Below are 24,666 nucleotides of genomic sequence, written 5' to 3' on the forward strand. Positions count from 1 at the left end.
TTTTTTACTGAATAGGTAAATCTAGAAACATCACTACGATTACTTGAAACTTGCCTTGACATAAAATATGAATGTTTTGAACTCAGAACAAACGTTATTTACTTTTATTACGTAAGAAGAAACATGTAAACCTTCTTATTTTAGTAATCCTTCTCTGAACCATTTACAACAATTTAAATTTCTTCCTAAGGTAAGGAGCCCAAGACTGAATACAGTAATTTAAATGTAGCCTAACCAATGACGTATACAACAAATGCGTAACCTCTCTAGACTTATGCTCAATTTTTCTGTAGATACAACTTAAAATCCTATTTGTTTTACCATTAGCAACAGCACACTGCTTGGGTGGCTTCAGAGGCTGACCGACTATTATATCAAGATTTCTTTCTTTCATAACAATGTTAAGATTATTCATATCTAAATTATGATTCAAGTTATGATAACCCACACATATTATTTTGGATTCATTATAGTTAAAACTTACCTCCCATTCATCTGTCCAACTCACTAAATTATCTAAATCATTTTGTAAAGCAACATCATTCTCAACACAACCAAAAACATCTTATACCTTTATATCAGCAGCAAATTTAAGTATTGACCGTAGTTTAGCTAAATAGCCAGTTGTTTCGTTCTAACTTTCGAAGATCGCAGGTTCGAATCCTTGTCATACCAAACATGCTCGTTCTTTCAGCCGTGGGGGCGTTATAATGTGATGGTCAACCCAACTATTCGTTGGTAAAAGAGTAGTTCAGGAGTTGGCGGCGGGTAATGATAACTATCTATCTTTCCTCTTGTCTTATACTTCTAAATTAGGTACGGCTAGCAAAGATAGCCCTCGTGTAGCTTTGCGCAAAATAAAAAATAAATCAGGTTTATACAATGAATAAGATGTTTTATTAAATAAATACATATTTTCACGTAGATTATAAACGTTATTTATAGTGCCTACTTATATTTTGAAAGAGAAGCATCCTTAATATACCCGAATAATAGTTCTGAATTTGTAAATATATATAAAGTTTGATTCATTGGTTAAACCACGGACGTCTGTGGTAATGCTACTAAACTAAAAAAAAAACACCTATTAATAGATATTCGATATTTATCGGAAAAAACACGGAAGGTTGTGCCCTCTGAGGAATAAAGCTAAAAATAAAACATGAAAGTAGTGTACATGTTTATTTTGGAGAAAATGAATTAATAATCTGTATAAAAGATAGCTTCACCAAACATAACAAAAACAAGAGATAAGCAGAGAGACATTAGATAATACCTAAATAATAATACGTTTTATAAAAGACTGGCCAAATACATAGTTGCTACTACATTTGTCTGCTCTTGGATAAGTTAAATACCTTTCACATGATACAGTGAACAAAGTTTAGAGCGTTTTCAAGAACATTGCAAAGTAAGCTTACGTTACAGTTAATTTAATTTTTTTTATGATAGATGTCATTGAAAGCTAGCTCATATTTTCATTGGCATATAGAAAAGTAAAAAGATACCGTAGAGTACTGCTTTATTATTGTACTGTCCAGTTAAATTACCGAAAGTATAAAAGTGTTAGTCTGCTGTACTCCTTGTCAAACTTTATCGATAGGCCTACGACAAGTACGAGTACTGTTGCGAGATACCACATACATTGAGCAGACCTGCTAGGTTAAGGATAATGTCGCTTAGTTTAATATTGGAAGTTGAATATACTATAATAATTGAATATATATATATATATATTGTATCATACATAATGTGACAAAGGACTTCATAAATTCAACGTGTTAACTTTATAAATTTTCATTAGACGAATTTAGAGCTAAGTAATTCAAGAAAAACATTCATGGTTGAACAAGGTGAAATTTTGATAATGTTAATTATTTTCCTTAAAAATAAATTTAGTCTTTTCTTTGTAATATATTGGAAAGTAGTTTATTTCTGATAAGGAACAGGAAGAACACATCTTTTAATAGTAAGACATGAATAGCTGAAGACTGTTATAGCAAGTGACAGTACAAACATGATAGGCTTTAGTTGTTGTTATCATCTACAGATTAACTAGGAATCTCATGTAACTTGTAGCTGATAAGAGGGAAACTGCTGAATTTGGATGAATAGTGATTAATAACTGAAAGGATAGCAGAGACAAAAGAGAAATTGGAATTGGTGATGGAAGGATTAAGCAGTTGTACTAGTAAATTTAGTGATATGATTTGAATTGTGTTTTCTCCTGTTATTTAGGTGATTATAGAAAATACATTTGTTTGGAAATTGTATTTTTTAATAGGTTTTTTCTGAACTTGACTGAAATAGACTATTTGATTTGAAAATTAAAGAAATGGGTGATCATTTAATTAGACATCCATTGTAAATTGAAGGAATCAAATTTCTCTACACATACATAAATAGTGGTTGTTATTTTCCTGTTCACTATAATTTTTGAACTAATTCAGTTTTCTCAGTTGTGAAGTACAAGTCTCTTTGGACTATTTTGTAACTTTATAATGGGAAGTAGGGACTTGTTGACAAAAGGGTATATAGAAAAGCTACCAGATTGATATCTGGTTTACAGTCTTTGAATTAGGAAAAAAATGTTTGTAAAAAGATTTAGACTTTTTTATAAACTACAAGAATGGTTTTGATTGAAGCACAGAAAAAATTTTGGAAGCTTGAGCTATAGATTAGTGAAATGATAAAGACTGATTTGGAAGTTTAATTTATTTTGGATAGTTAAAGCTTTAGGTGTTTTACATAGCTAAACTTGCTGTGTAAAACCTTTACCCTGAGTTGTTAATTTTGGAATAGATTTGTTGTTAGTTTGAATTCATTGAAACTTTTTGTTGGGTAGCTATGTGAATGTAAAAAAAAAAGTTCATGTGTAGCTTTGGATTGTGATTTTGATTGTGTAGTTGTAGAGTGCAAAGGGTGACCTTGATGAATAGTTAACCAATATCACTGTGTGTGGTCCTTTGTGTTTTCTCATATTAAAGCATTGGACAAGATAGACACAACTTTTATTGTCTTTTTTTCTCCGTATAAACAATACATCCAGAACTCTTTTTCTATTCAAACAATTAGAATAAGAAGTTTCTAACATGTGGACATATTTAACTTGATTAATCAATTTAATTAATTACACTGCACAACAATTGTTTTGAAAAGTTTTTGCTGATTGTGACAGGTACCTGGTGGGTATGTACAAATACATTTTTGGTTTTGCTTCATCATGTAGGAACTCAGAAAAATAGACAGTTAACTGTTTACCGGCAATAATGTATTTAATTGTGTTTATGTTTCTAATACGCTATTAAGTTCAACATAATTAAAAGTGTTTTGCTCCTGATTTTTGTTTCTATTCAATGTCCAGTGCATCACATTGCAGTGTCCAACAGTAGTCAGCAAGCATTGACGGATTCCAGTTGCCTTGATATCGTTTTTCCATTGTAGTAATGTCCTGGTGAAACTGAAGATTTCGATGAAACGGTACATGATGGGCAAATTTGGATGTGATTTTTGTGATCAGCAGCCAAAAATCTATAAGGAACACCCAATAGTGTTCAAGAAGCAAAAACTTTGTTGTGCAGTGTTATCTATGACCTTCAATTATATTAACTAGTTTTGTATAATAGTCAATTACCAGAAATTATGATTAAATGTTATGAAAATAATCAACTAATCAAAATTATTTTTTCTACTTATTACTTTTTGAGATTATTGTATATTCTAACCATGACAGTTTCATATGAGAATAATTTATTAGTTCAGTCTTTCCATTATGAAAAAAAAATTGTCAACCATAATGTTGTTTACTATTTATTTTACTGGTCACCATATAAAATGGTCATTTTCTTTTAAGAGTTACTCTTTGGTATGATAAGAAATAATTTAAAATTGTTAGCATTATGTGAGTTGAGAAATGTTTAACCAGAATTTTTTTCATTTTACTTGATTTTCTCATATAACATTCTTGTATATAATAGTTCTTACTAGTAGAGATCAACAAAGATTCCAAATAATTTGTGGTCTGAAAAACACCCTATTAAACATATATGTGAAAAACCAACCATTCGGAGTATTTATTATGATGTATTACATGCATATATACTAGTAATATGCTAGAAATTTCATTAACATTTCTGGTGTAGGCTAGACCCTAGAAGGCTTAGACTATCACTACAAGATTTCTCTGGCTTATTTGACTGGCCTGTGGGTATCTGCTTTTGATATTTTAACAAATATGTTGGGATTTTTTTTAAAATAAATGGTGAACATGTCTGTATGTATTTAAATATCTTTTAAACCCAAAAGAAAGTACTACATATCATTGTAGTTTCTAAAATAAAAAATATATACTTTATAAAGGTATAACATAAAAAGTAAACAAATAAGAATATTAAAAATTATTAATTCTTGTTTCATGGTTTTGTAGCAAGATCTCTACTTTCTTTTAAGATTTTTAATTTTTTAATACGCTTGGAAATATATATATACAGGGTGTTCAGAAAGTCACTGTGCAGTTTTGTCTGTTAATAAATATATAAGTGCACAGTGACTTTCTGAACACCCTGTATATTTGTATGTTATGGTTTGACTATAACTAATCTACTTTTTCTTTTACTTATTTTCAGAACAAGGTATCTTTTGAGTTAGTTAAATCAATTGTAATACATTTCGTTTTCAAATGATGGCTGTACATTCAGTTGGTGCTCCAAAGCGGAAAGAAATATATAAATATGAGGCTCCGTGGACGGTATATAGCATGAACTGGAGTGTTCGTCCTGATCGACGTTTTCGGCTTGCTCTTGGAAGTTTTATTGAAGAATATAATAATAAGGTATGTCACACAATAAAAGAAATTTCAAAATTCATATGTTTTCTTTTCATATTAACTTGAAGGCTGTGCAGAATAAGTCAAATTGCTTAATTCTGTTCTGTAATGGGCAACTTAAATAAAAACTGTACTTATATTTATGAAAGAAATATATAAATATGAGGTCGTTGGAACTGGAGTGTTTCCTGATCGACGTTTTAACTTGCTCTTGGAAGTTTTATTGAAGAATATAATAATAAGGTATGTCACACAATAAAAGAAATTTCAAAATTCATATGTTTTCTTTTCATATTAACTTGAAGGCTGTGCAGAATAAGTCAAATTGCTTAATTCTGTTCTGTAATGGGCAACTTAAATAAAAACTGTACTTATATTTATTTTTCTAATACCTCAATTATTAAATTACTCTTTGTGTAAGTTTTCACACCCTGGTCTGAGGTTTAGTTTTCATCTTTGAACAAAAGTATTGAAGAAATGAAAGAACATCATTGTATCCACTTTTTTCAAAGGTGAACTTATCTTGTGGGAAGATTATGTCAAAATTAGTTAGATTTTCAAGTTTTTATTTTGTTTAAGAACTAATTTTGTAATTTCTCTCATTAATTCAAAAGTTTGAGCAGAAAATTATTTTAGCTGTTAGGGAATTAGTGGAGTTTACTGATCAGTTAATCACTCATTAATCTATTGTATTCAGCTGGTCAGCTATTGTTGTGAGATGGTTTAAAGAAAGAAAGAAAAATCACTAATTATAATGCTACAGAATCTGGTTTCATAATTAACGATGGTTAGAATACAAATAGCTTATTGTGCAGCTTTGTGCATAACAACAAACAAACAGGGAAATATTTTGATTACTGGGAATGTTCAAAAACAGTAATAATTGTTATCCCAGATATTGGTTAATTGATTATTTTTGTGAATTGTGTTACTAATTTATTAAGCTAAAAAAAATTTAATTAATCAAAAATAGCAATATTAGTATTACTGGATTATTAGAATTATCAAAAATAATAATAATTGAAAACACTAATTTCAATTAGTTGATTATTTTTGTGACTCATTTTAAATAACTGCATGTTAAACTAATCAAATAAATAATCAACAAAAACACTAATTTGTTAATTATATTCACAACATTAATAGATTTTCTAGTAGTTTTGATTACTAGACAGTTGTAGCAGTGTGAAACAGTAATGCTCTAAAATGTTAGTTTGTTATTTGAAACTATTTGATGTAATTGATGTACATAGGTACATGATTATATTAATTAATCAAGTTAATTGTCCAACTGTACAGTTAAACCTACTCTTGTGTATTATAATCACTATAATATACAACAGGTGTAACTCACCATAATGTATAAGTACTTGTTTCTTGTGTTATATTATCAAATAATAGATAAAATTCTCAAATAGTTGATAATAAAAAAAATTGAAAGGGCCCTAAAGAGAATAGCTTGTAACCATTTCAGCATAAGTTGATAGGATGATGAAAACTGGTACAAAAATTTAACCTCTTACCAAGATATCAGACATGTTTATGAACATGATTTATAGATGCCTCTCTAATTGTTTTAAGGCAATATATATGAGATGTATGTAAAAAAACCAAAAACATAATGGTTAATTTGTAATAAATTATTATAAGGTGTAGGACTAAAATACTCATAATAGTAAGCAGTGTGGCCTTATATAAATCAAACTGGGCATGATGAAATCTAATGGTTAGGTAATTTCAATAACGTGAAAATATCAAGGCTAAAGAAATGTTTTGGCAGAACTGAAGTTCTATTTATTTTTTGTATTTTTTATATGTTCTTATTTTTAGAGTGAAAATATTTAGAAAATATGAACTCATTAGTGAACTCCTGGGCCTATGGCTCACATATACGTGACTTCTATAATACAAATTTAATGTTTAATGAACATTACCACTATAATGCAAGTTTAATTTCTTTAACCAAGTTATGAATGGTAATTCTTAGGCCCACTGATTTATGTGTTTTAATATAAATCATTACCCAATTTGGGATCTACTTTCAGAGGATCCCTATAAGGGTGTTTTTGTAAAATACGCAGGTTTGCTATGGATTTGGGTGAAAAGTTTTCCTTTACACAAACCTCAAAGCTGAGTCAGTTTATTTGGCATTTAGAAGTTGGTGAGTTTAACAATTTAGGAGAAAGACGTTTTGGGAAATCCTTGGGTTCTGTAAAGGGTGGGGTAAGAAACGTTATAATTGTTCAGACCTTAAGACTGAGACAGTTCGTTTGGTATTATTTAAAGTCACTGCAGCTGTTGTTTAGGAGAAGTTATGTGACACACAGACACTGAATGATATTGTATATAGATTTATTAATATATTAAAAATTGTAAAATTAATCCCAAATGTGAATTTAAATTCAACTCTTAACATTAATCAGCCCCAAAAGAATCTATTTGTGATTCCAATTTTTACAATTACAAGGTCCAGGTAGTTTCTCTTGATGAGGACACTTCAGAATTCACAGCCAAGAGTACCTTTGATCATCCCTATCCAACTACTAAAATAATGTGGATTCCTGATGGTAAAGGAATTTATCCAGATCTTCTTGCAACCAGTGGTGATTACCTGAGAGTGTGGAGAGCTGGTGATTCTGAAACAAGACTTGAATGTTTGTTGAACAATGTAAGACTTGTTTAAACCTCACACAGTTCAGTGATGTGATCAGTCTACAAATTTTATATTAAATTGTTAAATCCTTTATAGATCAAGTTACTTTTGAAAGTAATAAACACACTTTATGTATTAAATTTCTAAACATCTGTATTTTTTTCTGCTGAAACAGTGTGTGTGTATATATGTGATGTCAGTAGATTATTCTGCATTAAAAATCTTCTGATTAAGGTTAAAAATGTAGACCCTGATCTTACTAATGTATATTCTTCCTTTATTTTAGGTTTCACACAGTGATAGAAAATATTTATTAATTAAAATAAAGCTTGAATGAACATACATCTAAAGTACATCTGTTATTTTCGTTTTTTGTATTATCTAAAATTACTTTACATTTTGTCCAACTAATAGAATAAAAACTCAGATTTTTGTGCACCTTTAACGTCATTTGACTGGAATGAAGTTGACCCAAATCTTCTGGGAACATCTAGCATTGATACAACATGTACAATTTGGGGTTTGGAGGTAAGCAAATGATAGTAATTTTTATAATAATATACATTATACAGTTTGGAGTATAGAGTTGATGATAATAGAAGAAATGCTTGAATTCAGAATTATTTGCACTTTGTAAGAATAATGCTTCAAGTTCCATTCTGTTCTTAGATCTTAGATTTATATTTTGCATTGTCATTGATACTCATTCTGTTAGCCTTGTTATATACTGATAATGCCTGATAATGCACTTCCCATGGTAGCAAGCTTCTGTGAAAGATTGTAAGTTCATTGTAAGATACATATCTTGATAAACTTTCCACTTCTCTATTGTACCGTACATAAGGAGATCAAAGACAAAAATTCCTTATCTGCTTCAATAGACTTAGCAATCCTATTCAATCACATACCTATTGTAATACTAATTGCCTTGGCTGTCTCTTTCATTAAAACAATTATTACATTCACTGAATTTAGGTAAGAGTGAAATTTTGTGAACTTTTGAATTATATTCTGTGTATACTGTTTTGTTATTGGTAGCAAAAGATTTGCACATCACATTGATTATGTTTTTTGGGTCATAGGATTCTCATTAATAACTATAGGCTTTACAGATAAGGGTGCATTGTTGTTCTGGATTGACTTGTGGGTTGGTTACAAAGCTCTTTACTCCCTAAATTCTCTGCTTCTGAAACTGTATCCTTACCTTTCTGCTCTTAGTAGCTATTTCTTGGGCATCTGCCTTTGAGATTATAGGCAATCTATTAGCCTTGAACTATTTTCCACCTGAAACACATTTTTTTTAACATCAATTATATTAGTGCACAGTGTATTAATATCTCTCCACCAGTAGAATGGTGACACATCCTCCACATACAGTAGGTCTCCAAAAGTACTTACTCTCAAAATTAAGTTCATTTTCTTTCCCTTGGTACTGTTGTAAATAGATATATTTATCTAAGTCTTATGTTAAATATAGTGAGAGTTGTACTACCTGTATTCCAGTGTTAATTTTTGATCACTTTATTTTATTTTGAATTTGATCTAAACCTACCTAACTTTTCAGTTACTGCATACAAAAGAAAAAGTAGTCTTTTGAGTTTATTTAATAATAATCAGTTCTCAAGTGATAGTAATTACTACCTCCTCCCAAGGTTCTGCTGATGTTGCTCACAATGACCGTGTTTTTTTTCTGTGACATTGTTCTATTTGTTTTCTATTTTTTATGCTTTCATTGCCTGATTTCCCTGTTCTTGTGTCTGAAATGTGTCCTTCCCCTTCTGAATCTGATCAAAAGAATGGTAATTTTGATCAGCTCTTTCCACCTCTTGGATTTGTGCTAGGCTCCTCTTTACCTGCAGAGGACAGTGTCCTTTGTCCAAATTACCTTGTGGATTTGATTCTTCTGGTTTGTCTTTTATTTATATTTCATCTCTGTCTTTTGATTTTTTCTATCTCTTACTACCTGTCTCTCAGGCTGAGGATTATTTGATTTCCCTCTTCTAGGCTTGTTTCTGGATCAGCTTAACTTCACACTCTCAAATGCCTTGTCCTTCTCAATCCCCTGATTTCTTTGCCATGGCTTATGGCAAATTCTTCTTTTCTATTCATGAATTCTCTTTTACCCACTTGTTATCCTCTTTTCAACTCCTCTCTGAAGCCGTACACTTTGAATCCTGATAGTTCTTCTGGAGATTTACGGTTTGTATTTTACAATACCTTGACTGACATTTTGTTTTCTGACTTGTTCTTAGTTACTTGGTTTTTTTTGTTGTAGGAACTTTATGAAGGAACTGTACTACCTTCTTGGTCTGCTCTTTAAGCATTACAAAAAAAAAAATGCTACAGCATACCAGTCTTTTTACTCCATCAGTTTTGTGCTATTTCAGAATGTGCTGATCATATGATTTTTCTCCACCAATCATAATGTGCCAGCTAGCTTTCTCTATTGTTTTAGAACAATCTTCACTTTTTTGATTGGCATTCTAGTGTGTAGATGTTTGCTTTAACTTGCTCACCATGTAACTAAAATATTTATATCAGTTTCAACTTTGGTTTCCACTGTTTCTACTTGTTTGTTGACATGAATTTAAAGAGTTAATATGGTAGATGATGAAATTCCTGTGACATTTGACAGTGGTTCCAAGATGAGTCCCTAGACCTAAGGGTCGTCAGTGTCTCCTGGGGAAGTACAAGTTTTAGTTTGCTTGAAGTTTTTGTCTTATGTTTGTCCAACGATTTCTTCCTTTCACATTATGGTTTTTTTTTCTGGGGAAGGATATAACTTCCAAATGGAAATTTCTTTCTACTACATCTTCCTCCTTTCACTGTATTACTATGTAATCTGCTGGGTTAGGTGTTCTTTCTTTTTTCTATGAGATCTGTGGTAAGTTCTCCAGCAGATATTTCTCACTCCTGGTAGGTATATCCATGTTTAGGGAATTTATGGGAGCTTGTGTATAATGACCTGATTTCTTCACAAGAAAATTTAGATCTTTCACATCTTCTCTGCTCAACAGTTGATAAATTAGATTTTTACAATTCTTTTACCATTTAAGTTACTTTAGTTTAAATTTGTATTTAGAGTATGTTAATTGTTTGTTTTTGTTTAATTTTTGGTATATTCATGGATTTTGAATGATAGTTACTGGTTGAGTAATTGTAATTGTGGAAATTTTTGTGGGTATAATGGTTCATTATGTATTCTTTTTTACTTTTACATTCATTGTTTATGTTAGTTAGTTTGTAAAGTTCCTTCTTCTTTACTATTAGTTGCATGTAATTGTGGATTAGGTTTGAGCCACATGTTGCTATTGTTAACCCTATCACAGTGGGTCACTGGTCAAAGGCAGTATCACATTGTGTTTGTTGACTCACATTCAAAATTGTACCAAACTGCTATTTATGCATGAATTTTTATAAGTTTGTGATCAAATTGTAGATTATATATTTAAAAATGGCTGGAATGGGTAGAGCAGGCACTAATAGAGGAGTGAACAGTGTTTCGACCTTCTTCAGTCATCATCTGGTTAATAAAGAAAGAAAGGGTTACTGACTGGTAGCTGACCACATGTTTGAAGGCAGTTGTGTAATTGAGTGTAGGAATGTGGAGGGCGTACTTAGATGTTGGATATATTTATTAATATAGGTATAAAGGTGTTCCTTTGTATTGGTTTATTGTGAACCTGATGATGACCGAAGAAGGTCGAAATGTTGTTCTCTCTTCTATTAGTGCCTTCTTTACCCATTCAAACCATATTTAAATATATAATTTTCACTACAAGTGGGTTTTCTTGTCATCACGAAATTGTAGATTATAATTCAAATTTTAATTTGATTCATCAGTTGATTTCTTAATTTAACCCTTTCCCTATGGGCGTGGTATAATATACATGAGTTCATCTGCACATTTGCACATGTTAGGTATTTGCATTATAACATTTGATATTGCATGTGTATCTTCACAAAATTTGGTAGACTTTTAATAAAGATTACAAGTATATTGTATACCAAAAATCTAAGTTGTTAATGAAATACTTTTGCTGAAGATTTGTTTGTGAAAATAGAGTTTATTTTGTTTCTAGTCTGAGTGCAAAGTTATTTCATGTTATGATTATAAAAACCTATTATTCATCCCAAAAATCTCAAATGTTATTAGCATAATCTCTTAAAACCTCCTAAATGCTTTTCAAACTTTAGTTTTCAGTAAGCCTTTATATTTTGTTATTTTCTATACTCTCACTATGTGGGGTCTGTCACTTGATCAACCTTGTAAGCATCATATAAAATAAATAGGAAACAAAAATAAATTATGCTTTTTTTGTGCTAGAATGACTACATATTATAACAAAATACAAATGTTATGTCTAAGTAGCTTTAAGTCTCATAACACTATATATGGACATATATATTTATTATTTTTTATTATATTGATCTTCCAGTCATGCCTAATTAACATTACATAACTTGCATTGATGCAGTGCACGTGCACCTGGGCCACATATCCAGTGATATAAATCTGACCTTCAGTCTTCCCTATCTTAGCTGTGTTTTAGTGGAGTAGTATTTTGTAATATACATTTTAATTATTATACATTATATATATGTATATAGATTATGACTATTTAGAAATGAATTATCACACTTAAATTTTTTAAAATATAAAAAATAAATCAAGAAGTGAAGCAAACAATTATCTCTTCTCACTGTGATCTTTATGCTTGGTTGTTGCTGGAATTAGGTTACTAAGCCTTTTGAAATTTTGCATGTGGAGGAAATCAAACAAAATTTTTTTTTAGGTTTTATATATACAGTTGAATAACAAAAGAAGTCATAAATAACTACACTAATATCATAGAGTTTTACTGTAATTTATCAAGCTTAGTAACTAAGATATATTTAGATTTTAAAAAATATGAAGTTTGAGCAGACTAAAGCCCTAATCTACCTCATTGAAATCTTGGATCAAAAGAACGTGAAAGCCTTTTCAAAGATTCTAAGCTGTTGATTGGTTATTCATATGTAATATATTGAAGTAAGTGTATGTAAGGGACCATTTCCAAAAACTGGAAATAAGTGAATGGGGCTACTGCATTTGATTTAGTACACAAGCTATATCTCAGCAAAATAAAAAGATATGAGGTTCGTATTTTGTATTATAGCTTGATGGTATTAGTAATTTGAGTTCCGAATTTGTATAAAACTATAGACTTAGTATTTTGATGTCATAAACATCTAATTTTAAACAGTGTTGCATTCAACATACCATGTAACTCACTAAAATCTATATTTGGATGTGTTCTTTTAATATTTACTTTTAAATTAAGAAATTAATATATAATATTGAACTTTAAATTATAATCTGCAATTTGATTCCAAACTTGTTGACATAAATTTATAAAATAGCTGTTCAATAAAATTTTGAATGCAAGTCAACAAATGTGATGACATGGCTTTTGACCTGTGACCTGTTATGAAGGGGTTAAAAGTAAATATTAAAAAAATAAATCCTATGTATTGATTTTTGTGTGTGTGTTACATGGCACACAGAATGCAGCATTAACTCAAATTAGATGTTTGTGATGTCCAAATACAAAGTCTATAGTTTCTTACAAATTAGGAACTCAAATTACTGATATTGACAAGCTGGAATATCAAATAAGTACCTCTTATAATTTTCTATTCAATGAGATATCACTTATGCACTGAATCAAACATACTGGCTCCACTCATCTTTCTATTTCTGGAAACACTCCCTTATATCCACCTACTTATGTCTGTGACGCAAATAACCTGAGGTATTTATGGACTCCTACCTCTCACCATGGTTTTTTCCCCCATGGAACTCTGGATTACCAAATTGTTCTGATGGATGCTTATTTTTATATTTCATCCACTCCAATATCAAGTCATTTTCTTTAGTTTGTTCACAGAGGTCTTCTCTTCTAGTTCAGGATACTGTCATTCAGTCTTTTTTCAGCTCCATGTGTTTTGTTGTGTGATACACTCTTTTGCCCATTACTTTCACTCATTGGGTCTACAGACTCTCCTTTTCAGGGACAGCCGGTCCTTGCTCACTTCTTCCCATACCCAGCCAGTCAGTCACATCTACTAACTTCTTTGAGATACTAATTGGGTGGGGTTTTCTGATCCAGTAGGAGAAGTCCATTTTTTACCTCACTCAATACCTTATTCCATTGGGAATTTTTTCTTCAATGAAATGGTTAGTCTCAGTGGCCCTACCTTCTTTTCTCACTGTGTGAGGGGTTCTCTCTCTCTTTTAGGAAATGAACGTCCTTGGAAGCTGTCACTCCCTTGGGTCGATCTCACATGCATTCCCTTCAGTGGACACTTCTTGATCATGAAATTTCTCCCACAATCCCATGAACTATCCTTTCCTCTTTACCCTGGGATCAGGGCCAACCTTGGTTGAGGACTTGATAGGGAATTAACCACGATGAGGTTTTCTCCTATTACTGAGGGGCAGGTGGTTATGGTTCATTCATACTATTTTACTGTCATTGACTATATCACAAAGCAAGAGGAAACCAGATTCACATCTCTGTTTTCAGACCCTGGATCCTCTTAATTGGGACCATGATCACTACATAGTGACATTAACATGTTACGCTCTTGCTGTTATGAAGCTCAATTCAACCAGATTCACCCCATATATTTTGGTGGATATATTCTCAACTGGGAATACTACATATAGATGTGTTTGTCACTTACTGGAATGTCAAAACTCCTTTCTTTGAGTCTCTGGTTCCACATCCTTCAGTTCTGGATGTAGGTGATTTCAGCCAGGATTGGAGGAATCTTCACCTGTATGTCTACCCTGCAGTCAGTTTCCTCTCCATATTCTTTTCCCTTATCTAAACTACTACTTGTAATGTATTTGTACTGCTCCTAGCTCCATATTGGCCTTATCAGGCATGGTTCCCTTTGCTGTGGCCCTCACTGGAGCAACATCCTCTGCCCTGACCTCTATCCCAGTCTTTTCTCCAACAACTATGATCAGATATAGTCCTTTCTGATGTCACCAAACCCAATCTTCATGTGTGGTTTTTGCCAAGTTCCTTACCTTAACTTGGGGACTTACTCTTCATGTAGCATCTTTCCTTTTCCATTTCATTCAACATTCCTATCTGTCTGTGTACCAAAGGCAGTAGTCTACTTTCAGATCTTGATCTGTTCACTGTGGCTTCTCCTCCTCTCGTTTTATGGTACCTCATCTTTCCCAGTTCTTTGCTTGATTATGTGATCAGGGTTTTTCTGGGTCAACTGTTTCTAGTTATAGGGCTGCCCTGTAGAATTCCAACTAATTCTCCTATTTCTGTAAAGCTTTCCTCTTCCTTGTTATTTCCCTTCTTTGCATTGCTTTCGTCTTGTCCATGCTCCATGTTATTTTTGCCATAATGGATCTCAGTTTTGTCCTTCATGCCCTCTTCAATTCTTCATTTGAATTTATTGTTGTGTGTTTCTTGTACTTCTTTTCCCTCAAGCCCTCTTTCTACTTGCCTGCATTCATCATCATTCCAATATTTATGCCATCATTTCCCATACCTTTACCATTTCTTTTATGTTAACCTCTCTTCTTTTCTCTTCTATTTCCATTATCTTTCATTTCCCACCTATACTCCTTTTCAGTTCTGGATAGATATTTGTGCAGTTCAATCTTTGATAGGTAATGTGGCTCATACTTCCTCCATTCATGTTATTGTTCCTGTCTTATTTGCTCCAAGGATTCCTCCTGTGTCCCATGATCTGCTCCGTATTGAACTCACTGATTGGGTTCACCAAGTCATATGATTTGTGTAGTTTGACTTGTCCATGGTAGGTAGCCATCTGCACAGTGTTTCTTTCCATCCAATTTGTCATTTAACTATGTCTTAGCTGCTGTTGCCTACCTTTAGGCCTTTTTTACCTTGATGTTTAACCAAGGATTGTCAAATCTTTCTCTTCCTCCCCTGTTCTTTCCACCCTGACTGAACCGTAATGTGGTTCTAGATACTCTTTGAACCTTTGGCCACATGCTCATTATATCATCTCTCTCTCAAAACCTGTTTCCTTATCCTCTTTGTGGTTATTACAGATCTGATCTTTATGTATTGGGTGCCTTTTTTATTTTGTTTCAAAAGATCTTGTTCCCTAACTGTTCATTTTATATGATTTGAGTAGCTCAGAAACGAGATCATTCCATCTCTCTCACATTTTTATAAATCTTGGTTTTTTTTATGAATATAATGATTCTTATAATCTTTGTATCCTGTTTGAGTAGTCAATTTTAACTTGTCATGCATAACTCTATTTCATGGTTCCTGCAATTGTTTATTCTTGTCATGGGATCCTTGTTATTCTAGGGATCTTTCATCTATCATGCTTACTAGGTGGATTTGTCCACTCATCCAGATCATCTTTTCCTCTGTGAATGGAGATGCTTGCAGCCTAGTTCATGTCTCATTATATCAAATCCACCACTTAATTCATACAGGCTTTGCAGCTTTGGTGACACTTGTACAAGATCCTCCAAACTTGAGTGTAGACTACATTCAGTACCTTCATCTTCATATGGTAGTTTTGTCTCCTTCAGGAATTTGCCATTTATTTTCCATTCTACTCATTGTTTGATGCATAAATGACTTTTTATTTTTTACTCATTTCTACCCTTTTACAATTCATGTCTTAGAACCCACTCAGTGGTAAGTGTTGCCTCACAGGGTATACTCACTTCTCTGAATCCACACTGAGTCAGAGGTAATGTAAAGCACTAAACCCATCTACCCATGCTTCAGATGTGCCAGCTGTTGAGATGAGGATTTTATGCAGGATCTTTAAGGTGATATACTTATATATTTCATTGTCTATTCCAGTCTGTACCTTTCATTGACTAACATACAAAAGCCGGCCCTGGGAAGTGTTTTCCGCTTTCATAGCTTAACTATGCCAGTTTTCCAAATTAGATTTTATGGTTACTTGTTATACATTTTCTGGTAAAAGATCTCTGCAGTGGTTAGATGTAATTGGTTGTAGGCACCTCTCCAGTGTCTTCCTGATGCAAATTCCTCTCTTTTTCATATTTTATGTGGAGCATGGAAGACCCTTGCCACTTTTAGTTTTTAGCTCCTGGGGTGGTTGACTTTGAGAATTTTTTATCAGTTATACAATCTTTTTGGATGGAGTTCAAGTGGACAACAAGAGGTGGAAGGAAGTAGTGCAGGTTACCCCCTCTTATATAATATGTCAATTTTACAGTGGTATGGCCAGTCAAATGGGGCAAAGCATTCTCTTCTTATAACTGGAAGGGATCATTGTCCATGTTACAGTAATCTATGAACATATACTAAACTAGTTGTGTGGAAATGTTCAGTTAATCATTCACTTTTCTTCCCATCCCTGTGAGTCATTAACTTTTTTTTTAACCTTTCTCCTTTCACACTTCCATCTGGTAAAAGACAGTACAATATTTATGAAATGAATGCAATCTCCCACAAGTGTTGCTCGTCTAGTAAGCCCCCATTGTGGGATGTCACATTGCACAAGCTTTTCACCTTCAGTTTCCTCAGCTGTGCTTTTGCAATTGCACTTGCCCCTCTACTACACCAGTATGAAATTCTAGATACTATTTTGAAAGAGGTAAGGATATTTTTTTGCAAGATAGTATTTACTTGAAAATTTATTTCCAATAGATACTTTACCTTTCTGCATATCTTCATATATTATCATATGATGGTTACATTACATTCTGGCAGAGCTTATGTTAAAATATATGTCTCAGGTGGGAGATAGCTTAAGACTAGTGGTATGCACAAAATTTCATAGGTGATTGCATAAAAAATAGGTTCTATGTGAAGAGATAAGTGGCTCTCAGAAGTACATTTGCTGTTAAGGAAAATGTTAATTTTGCAAGTTTTTCTGTTTCTATGGAAAACATTGTAGGTTTCATTTTTTGTAATGTCACTTCCTTTAGCCAAACCTCATTTAACATTATAAGCATAGCTGGATTTAAGTGCATATGCCACAAATGTTTACAGAGTTATATTTAGAATATAATTAAATATTTTAATTATCAGTGTATGCTAGTAAATTTAGCATAAAACTGTAGTAAACTTTATAATTCAGATATTTATATATGTTGTACATTTTAATTTCTTCATTTTAAAATGGAATATTAATAAAAATTCTCAGTCTTCAATTTTCTGTGTCAAGTGATGTGTCTGTACTTCTTCTTTGTGTCTGAATAACTTCAATAATAGACTTTTACAGTTTTCAATTAATTAGACACATAAAATTTGACTTTTCTACCTTCTTGATTTGCTGATATATCGTTAAATGTTTCAATCTCACCAGAGAACTCTCTCATACCTCTCTCAAAATTAGTTAATAATTGCCAGCATGTGACTGATTGATATATTTATAACCAATAGGAAGAGAAGATTCTCTTATACTTAAAACTTACTACAGTTATTTATTTCTTGTGGTCATACATACACAGTTTATTGTATGTATTTTTGTTGTAAAGTCTTTTATTATACTTTACTCAGATAAAAGAATTATTGGATCCTATTTATAATTTAATGAAAAAGCCAGGTGAGTACAGTAATTCTGGGACATCCTCTTCTAGTGAGTAATCTGTTTTTATATTTTAAAATGAGTGTTTGAAAGCCACATGAATTACAACTTAAAGAACCAGGTTAGTAGGGACAAAAAAGTAAGTCTTAGCACAGTTTTGTCTTAATATTACAGAAATCACATAGATCATGTATTCTATTCTTGACCTTCACAGAAAACATGCCAAGGGTTTTACCATGATTTATCTCTTTTTTTTCATGGAGGAATAAATTCCTACCTCAGTACAAAGTCTGGCAACAAAACCATGAAAGTTAACTGTTAAACTTGGGAAGACAAGTAATTTTAAAGTCTTGAAACAATTATGCATTCAGAGAAGAAGAAAAAGAGTTATTCATATTTTTTCAAGTTTTCATTTCACTGTACATTTTACTACATTTCGTGTTAAGGTGGAGGTGGAGAACATAAAAGATGAAGTCTAAAGTTTTATTGAAAAACCCTTTCATTTTCATTCAGGAGATTCTATAAAGTAAAATATGAAAACTATAAGATGAAAATAAGAATTTCTGTCAGTAAGGTAGCACTGATCCTTAAAGAGCATTTTCAATACTTTAAAAATCAATTTTTCAAATTTAGCCTCTCCTATATAAATAACTCATTTTTGTCTTAAAATCTTAGTTAACTTACCTGAAGTGGGGTCACCAATTTATTAACATGATAACTTCACCATTAAAGTTAATATTAGTATGAAGTGTAGCACAACTATTGATTTTACACACTTTCATAGGTTTAATTTTATCCAGTTTTAATTCTTAATAATTAATAATAAACATTTGCATATTCCTGAAAATACAAAGTGTTTGAAACAGATGTATTTAACACCTTCATTAGACAGTTGTTACTTCTGATGTATTTTTGAAAAGGATTGGCTCATGACTAGACAAAACTAGTTCTTGAAAAAAATAAATAAATATATGTTTATGTGTGTGTGTGTGCATATATACATATGATATCCTTCTGTGGATACACTGTAAAATTCACTTTCAAATAAAAACTTGGTGGTTTGTTAGGTTAAAGAACAATATGCTATGAAGTAGTCTTATGCCTTTTGCATTTGTTTCTTTAATGTTCTGACACAAAAGCAAGCTGAAATGTAAGAGTGTGAAAAGTACACTATTTATATCTCAGTATATATTTTTCAGTTTGCATACCCATAATACAAGACTTAACAGACAGTACAACCTTCAAGTACATATGTGTGATTGGAAATCTTATGTCCTTGCTTCATAGTTTATTACCTGTATTTTTACAAATCCAAATTTATTATTATTTATAAAAGTCATACTTTTTTGAACTAGTTCATAATAACTTGTTGTAGAGTTAAGATATTGCTCTTGGTGCTTCATATGTTGAAGAAAAATTACAATCCCAAAAGTAATGTTTAAATGTTTCCTTATATCTGTGATAGTGATGTCAAATTAATTTAACTAATGTGTAATTTATAGTGCTGTTAGTGAAATATATATTTTACATCTGGAAATTAAACCAGGTTTCTTTTTTATAAAGTTGATATCTTTGAGGAGGATATATTTATTGTCAAAAAAACTGTGGTATTGTTAGAGGAAAAAACAAGTGAGAAATCCATTGTATATGTATTAAAATGATATGAGTGTTTTAGGTTTGTGTGTTGATTATCAAGTTTTTAAATATTTTCAAAACTTTAAAATGTTCTATTGACTCATAAAAAGAAAGGTTTAAAATTTAAGGAAGCTGTTGACATTCGAAAAGTATTCAACCAAAAAATGTTAGAGTGTTAGAATAAATATTGTGTTCTTGGTTTGACATTACAGTTGAGCTATTGATTTCTTTTTCTTCTGTTTGACCATAGACAGGCCAGGTGTTAGGACGTGTAAATGTAGTATCTGGTCATGTTAAAACCCAGTTGATTGCCCATGATAAAGAAGTATATGACTTGGCATTCAGTCGAGCTGGTGGTGGTCGAGACATGTTTGCAAGTGTTGGTAAGAAACAGCAATCAAACATTATCTACAAGATCTTAACGTCTGTTAAACTTACTAGTAATGCAGCCTAACATATTAGAACATATGAAGTAATAGGAATAGATATTATTGTGTTTGTGAAAAAAAAAAGTAAAAGATTTGAAAAAAAATTGAAATGTCAAGTCTTAAAAAAATTATAATTCTATGTGATAAACACAAGTCTGTACTAATGGTATTATTTCTCGTGTCTATGCGAGAAGTATTTCATGTTAAAACTTATTTATACTCTAAATAATGTTATGTATCTAAGGAATTAAACAAAAAAGAATTGTTTGGTATTTGTAATCTTATTTTCAAATGGTTTAGATAATTTGAACATAAAACATATTTTTCATTGTTTGGATTCCATTAGTAACTGTTGGTCTATACTAACTGTTGACCCACTTGCTTATTCTATCTTTTCGTTGATTTAACAACATCATTATGGCTAATGAAAACATTTTAATAGAATAAACTTCTGTAATTTAGCTATTATAACTCTTGTTTCTTTGGTTATTTTTTTTTAAAGACTTTTAAAGTACTATGTTACTTGGTATAAATTTTAAAATGAGATTAATCTGAAATATACTGTTATTTTTGGCAGGTGCTGATGGTTCTGTTCGGATGTTTGATTTAAGACATTTAGAGCATTCAACCATAATATATGAAGATGGACAACACCACCCACTTCTAAGATTAGCTTGGAACAAACAAGATCCCAATTATTTGGCAACATTTGCTATGGATGCATGTGAGGTAGAAATGTTGTACTTTTTTTTTTCTTCATGCCATTCAGGGTTTTCAATCAATATATTCTCTATGACATAAAATTAAGAAAAGTTATAATGTGTGGTGTTGTAGGAGCTGTTTTTTGTGGACAAAAATTTACATTATAACTTATAATGCTTCAGTATTTGGTGGAATAAGACTTCTTCAGTTATTAAATAAAAATCACTGCCAAGTATTTATTAACTTAAATGTTTGCAGGAAGAAAATTGTGACATTTTCTCTTAAACAGATATTGCACAGATCAGTGATACTGAAGACTATTAGAATACAAACAAATAGAATCTGTCATTGATTTTTCAGGTAATTATCTTAGATGTTCGTGTGCCATGTACTCCAGTGGCTAGACTGAATAACCATAGAGCTTGTGTCAATGGAATTGCGTGGGCTCCTCATTCATCATGCCATGTATGCACTGCAGGTAAAGCAAAGCTCTAGTATTGTCATCTAGTTCACTGTATTATCATATATACTCAACAGGAGGTGAATTGTATTACTTTTGGTTATGATATAGAATTTTTGTGTATCTGTGTGGCGTAAGATTCCAAACAATTATTGGAACATGCAGTTACCTGTGTTTATAATTATATTCTTGATTGTTAATTTTGTTATTGAAGGACACCCTTTGCATGTAACAATGTATGAAACATATTTTTACAAAACAAATTAACTAAAAGTAAATCATAAAATGTATGTGTTACTATATAAAAAAAAGGAAATTAAATGCAATATATACAATTATTTCTTATTTTCTCCACTTTTGTGATGTTTTCAGACTTAAAGTTGAACATGCAATGTCAATATTTGGACTTAGATCACACAGTAGGCACATAAGCTATTAGATTTAGTGTACGAAATTTCAGCACTATGAACAAAGCTCATTACTGTATTTATTTTGTTAGTTACATTTTTCCTAGTTACTAGTGTAATGGTTTTGTAAACTAGATATGATTGCATGAAATGATCAAACTAATAATGGCCCTTGCTAATTACTGTAATGTGATGCTCGTTCTGCTATTATTTATTTTCAATGTTTGAAATTTCTGGGCAGGAAATTATTCATTTCTCTTGTTAATCCCAAACATTTTCAGAACTACACAAAATTAGTTGTTACTGACTGTATTAAGGTACGTAGTTGACGGATAAAACTAATATATCAAGATTTCATAGAATAATTCTTTCAAATACATGTTAAACATTTATGCTATCTTGAAGAAGCATACATAATAAGACATAAGAGTTATAAAACTAATCATTTCTGGATAAGTAATGTATTTAAAGTATGCCTTAAACTTTTCAATATGAATTATGTTGGTTTGTGTTCTGCAATTTTCTCGACAATATTTGTTGCTACTTCTTTTAGCTGATGACCATCAGGCTCTTATCTGGGACATCCAGCAGATGCCAAGAGCTATTGAAGATCCCATATTAGCATACACAGCAGAAGGAGAAATCAATCAGATCCAATGGGCATCCACTCAACCAGACTGGATTGCAATCTGTTATAATAACTGTTTGGAAATCTTAAGAGTTTAAACATTTTGCAGTCAGATGGATTTTATTCAGAACATTTTAATGGTGGGTGGGAACATAATCATTATCATATTTGTGACTTTTCTAATGAGATTAAAATCTCATACGAGCCTTTTCTGTTTCTTTCATGTTAATCTTCTCGGCTTATATTCAGAATTAGAAAACACATCCTAAAGTGAAGTTGTAGAAAAGTGAGAAAAAGTAAAGTAGTTTTTAATATCAGAATAAAGTGATGGGTTTCTGTTAAGTAGTTTTGGTTATATCCAGTTTTATTGTTATATTAACTTCTATTTAAATTATTCTTTTTGTCTCTGATCTTTCAAATTTTCTCATGTCATTTTGTTGTATTTATCATAAACGTTTTGTAAATTTCTCATTACTCTTACATTTTTTTATTATAAGTACAGTTAGTATGTTTGTCCAAATTAAATGTCTTGATTGACAAAATTCAGGTTTCTTTGTTGTTAACTAGATACACTTGTATCAATGTAGTTATATTAAATGATGGCTTGTACTGTAGGAGTCATACATTTTTTAATATTTAAACATTTTAGGAAGTATGTTTTTTAATTTGTTTTTCATTGATCATCTGGAATGAAATAAAGTGCACACACACACACAAGCAGTACTGTAAAGTAGTAGTTTATTCAATTCATAATGTACATTTAAAAATTAAAAACTGAATTTTGAATATTTTTGGTAAATGTGAAAAAAAATATTTTTCAAAAGTGTATGGCTTTTTTTTAATCCAAACATTTTGAGTTATACTAGTGTCAAAGAAAATAGAATACTTATGGTCTAGTGCAGCAGATCTCAAGTTATATTAACCCAAGAATCCTTTTTAAGTAAGAATTTTTTCATGGATATACAAACCTATCAGTGTTTTTTTGTTTTGAAAAAAAAAAGATTCTGGGCACATGAAAATCTGTATTCAAAAATTAAATGTTCTAATTTTTTATAAATTCAGGTTTGTGAAAAATATTTTTTATTCTGTAAATCATGTTTACTAATATACTTTTATAAAATTTTGGATGACTTGCAAACCCCTTGGAGTATCTGCATGAGCCCCCTGGAGGTCTGCTCATCCAGTTTGAGAAACGCTGGTCTGATAAATTAATATCTAGGTATTTCATTTTAAATTGTAATAACCATAGTGCATGTTTGTGAAGGCAACAATTATTTAAAATATTTACTATTTAAATACAGTGATTAAAAAACAAACAGAAAATTACATATTGTACTAGTCTATACATATATTTGTTTTAACATATTTAAATACAAGTTCCTTTCCATGAATTGTTCAGTACCATTCACTTAGTGTAATCTTATTACATGGATAGAATATGGTGTTTTAGAGAAATATATTTGTAATGTTAATTATAGTTTAGGCTACACAAACTGTTTGATTTATGTCATATTAATAAGATAGCAGTTTAGATTTGAAGTTATACATGTTTGCTTGCATTACACACTTTTAATTTAGAAGTACTCTACTTAAAGAAAGTATGAAGCTCTTTATTAGCATTTTGGATAGCTAATTTGAATAGGAAAAGAAATTATGAATATGTAGTTACCACTGAAAGAATATTACACAATACATAATTCTTAAGATCAAATAAGTAATAAATATAAGTGAAGAACATTTAAAAATCAATTTACTGTTCTTTATGTTTTGATTAATTTGAACTCAGGGATCGTTTTTAATAGGACTTTTCTTAGGAATTTGTCCTAATAAATATAGTCAATTTATATTGACTGCTATACAACTAGGAAAACAATTTTTAAAGCAAAGCAATTTTGAACATCTATACAGAAAACAGTGTAACAGTTAAGATGTAATTAAAAAAGGAAACAGGATATAATGGTATAAACTTGTTTTTAATTTTGTGAGTCATTTGGGTGTTAACCACTTGAAGTAGCATGTTGTACATTTACATGTTTTCGTTGTGAGTTAAATAAAATTGTTTTTTCACCCAACTGTTTACTGTGGTATGTCCTTGTTTGTCACTCATGTATTTTGTTTGTTAATGATTGTGCAATGATAGAAAGGTGAATTACAGTTTCATATGGTTTTCTGTTACTTATTTTTCTTTTGTATTCATGGCAACAATGAATATAAATCTTGATTAGCAGTTACTTAACACAGTTAAGAAAATGGCATTCATTTGCTTTTCTATTTTTAGAAATTTTCTGTTTAATTTCAGATTGATGTTTTCATTGTAATATTCAAGGTGTCACTTTATCAAAAGAAGCATTTTGAATTG

General features: G+C 31.0%; 1 protein-coding gene across 4 annotated transcripts; it reads left to right on the forward strand.

Annotated features, from left to right (window-relative positions):
* Positions 1–1,151: 1,151 nt before the first annotated feature.
* On the forward strand, positions 1,152–24,379 carry wap (DDB1 and CUL4 associated factor wap). 4 transcript variants are annotated; one of them, XM_076498856.1, is made up of 9 exons: positions 1,269–1,411; positions 3,365–3,480; positions 4,626–4,831; positions 7,293–7,493; positions 7,893–8,006; positions 19,933–20,065; positions 20,688–20,839; positions 21,173–21,290; positions 22,233–24,379. In XM_076498856.1, the coding sequence occupies exons 3-9, from the start codon at positions 4,679–4,681 to the stop codon at positions 22,403–22,405; spliced, it is 1,044 nt and encodes a 347-aa protein (XP_076354971.1). In that variant the 5' UTR covers positions 1,269–1,411; positions 3,365–3,480; positions 4,626–4,678; the 3' UTR covers positions 22,406–24,379. The 4 variants fall into 4 exon arrangements, with proteins under 4 accessions (XP_076354972.1, XP_076354971.1, XP_076354973.1 ...); XM_076498857.1 differs by lacking the exon at positions 3,365–3,480 and having other exon boundaries at positions 1,152–1,411; XM_076498858.1 differs by lacking the exon at positions 3,365–3,480 and having other exon boundaries at positions 1,404–1,853.
* Positions 24,380–24,666: the final 287 nt, after the last annotated feature.

Source organism: Tachypleus tridentatus, chromosome 4 (genome assembly GCF_004210375.1).
Source record: "Tachypleus tridentatus isolate NWPU-2018 chromosome 4, ASM421037v1, whole genome shotgun sequence".
Taxonomy (NCBI): Eukaryota; Metazoa; Arthropoda; class Merostomata; order Xiphosura; family Limulidae; genus Tachypleus; species Tachypleus tridentatus.

Bases quoted from the DNA above. Each gene is read 5' to 3' on its own strand.
- wap (XM_076498857.1), top strand. From the start codon at position 4,679: ATGATGGCTGTACATTCAGTTGGTGCTCCAAAGCGGAAAGAAATATAT. The intron at 8,007-19,932 runs GTAAGCAAATGA...GTTTGACCATAG, and splicing joins GTACAATTTGGGGTTTGGAG to ACAGGCCAGGTGTTAGGACG. The intron at 21,291-22,232 runs GTAAAGCAAAGC...TACTTCTTTTAG, and splicing joins ATGCCATGTATGCACTGCAG to CTGATGACCATCAGGCTCTT.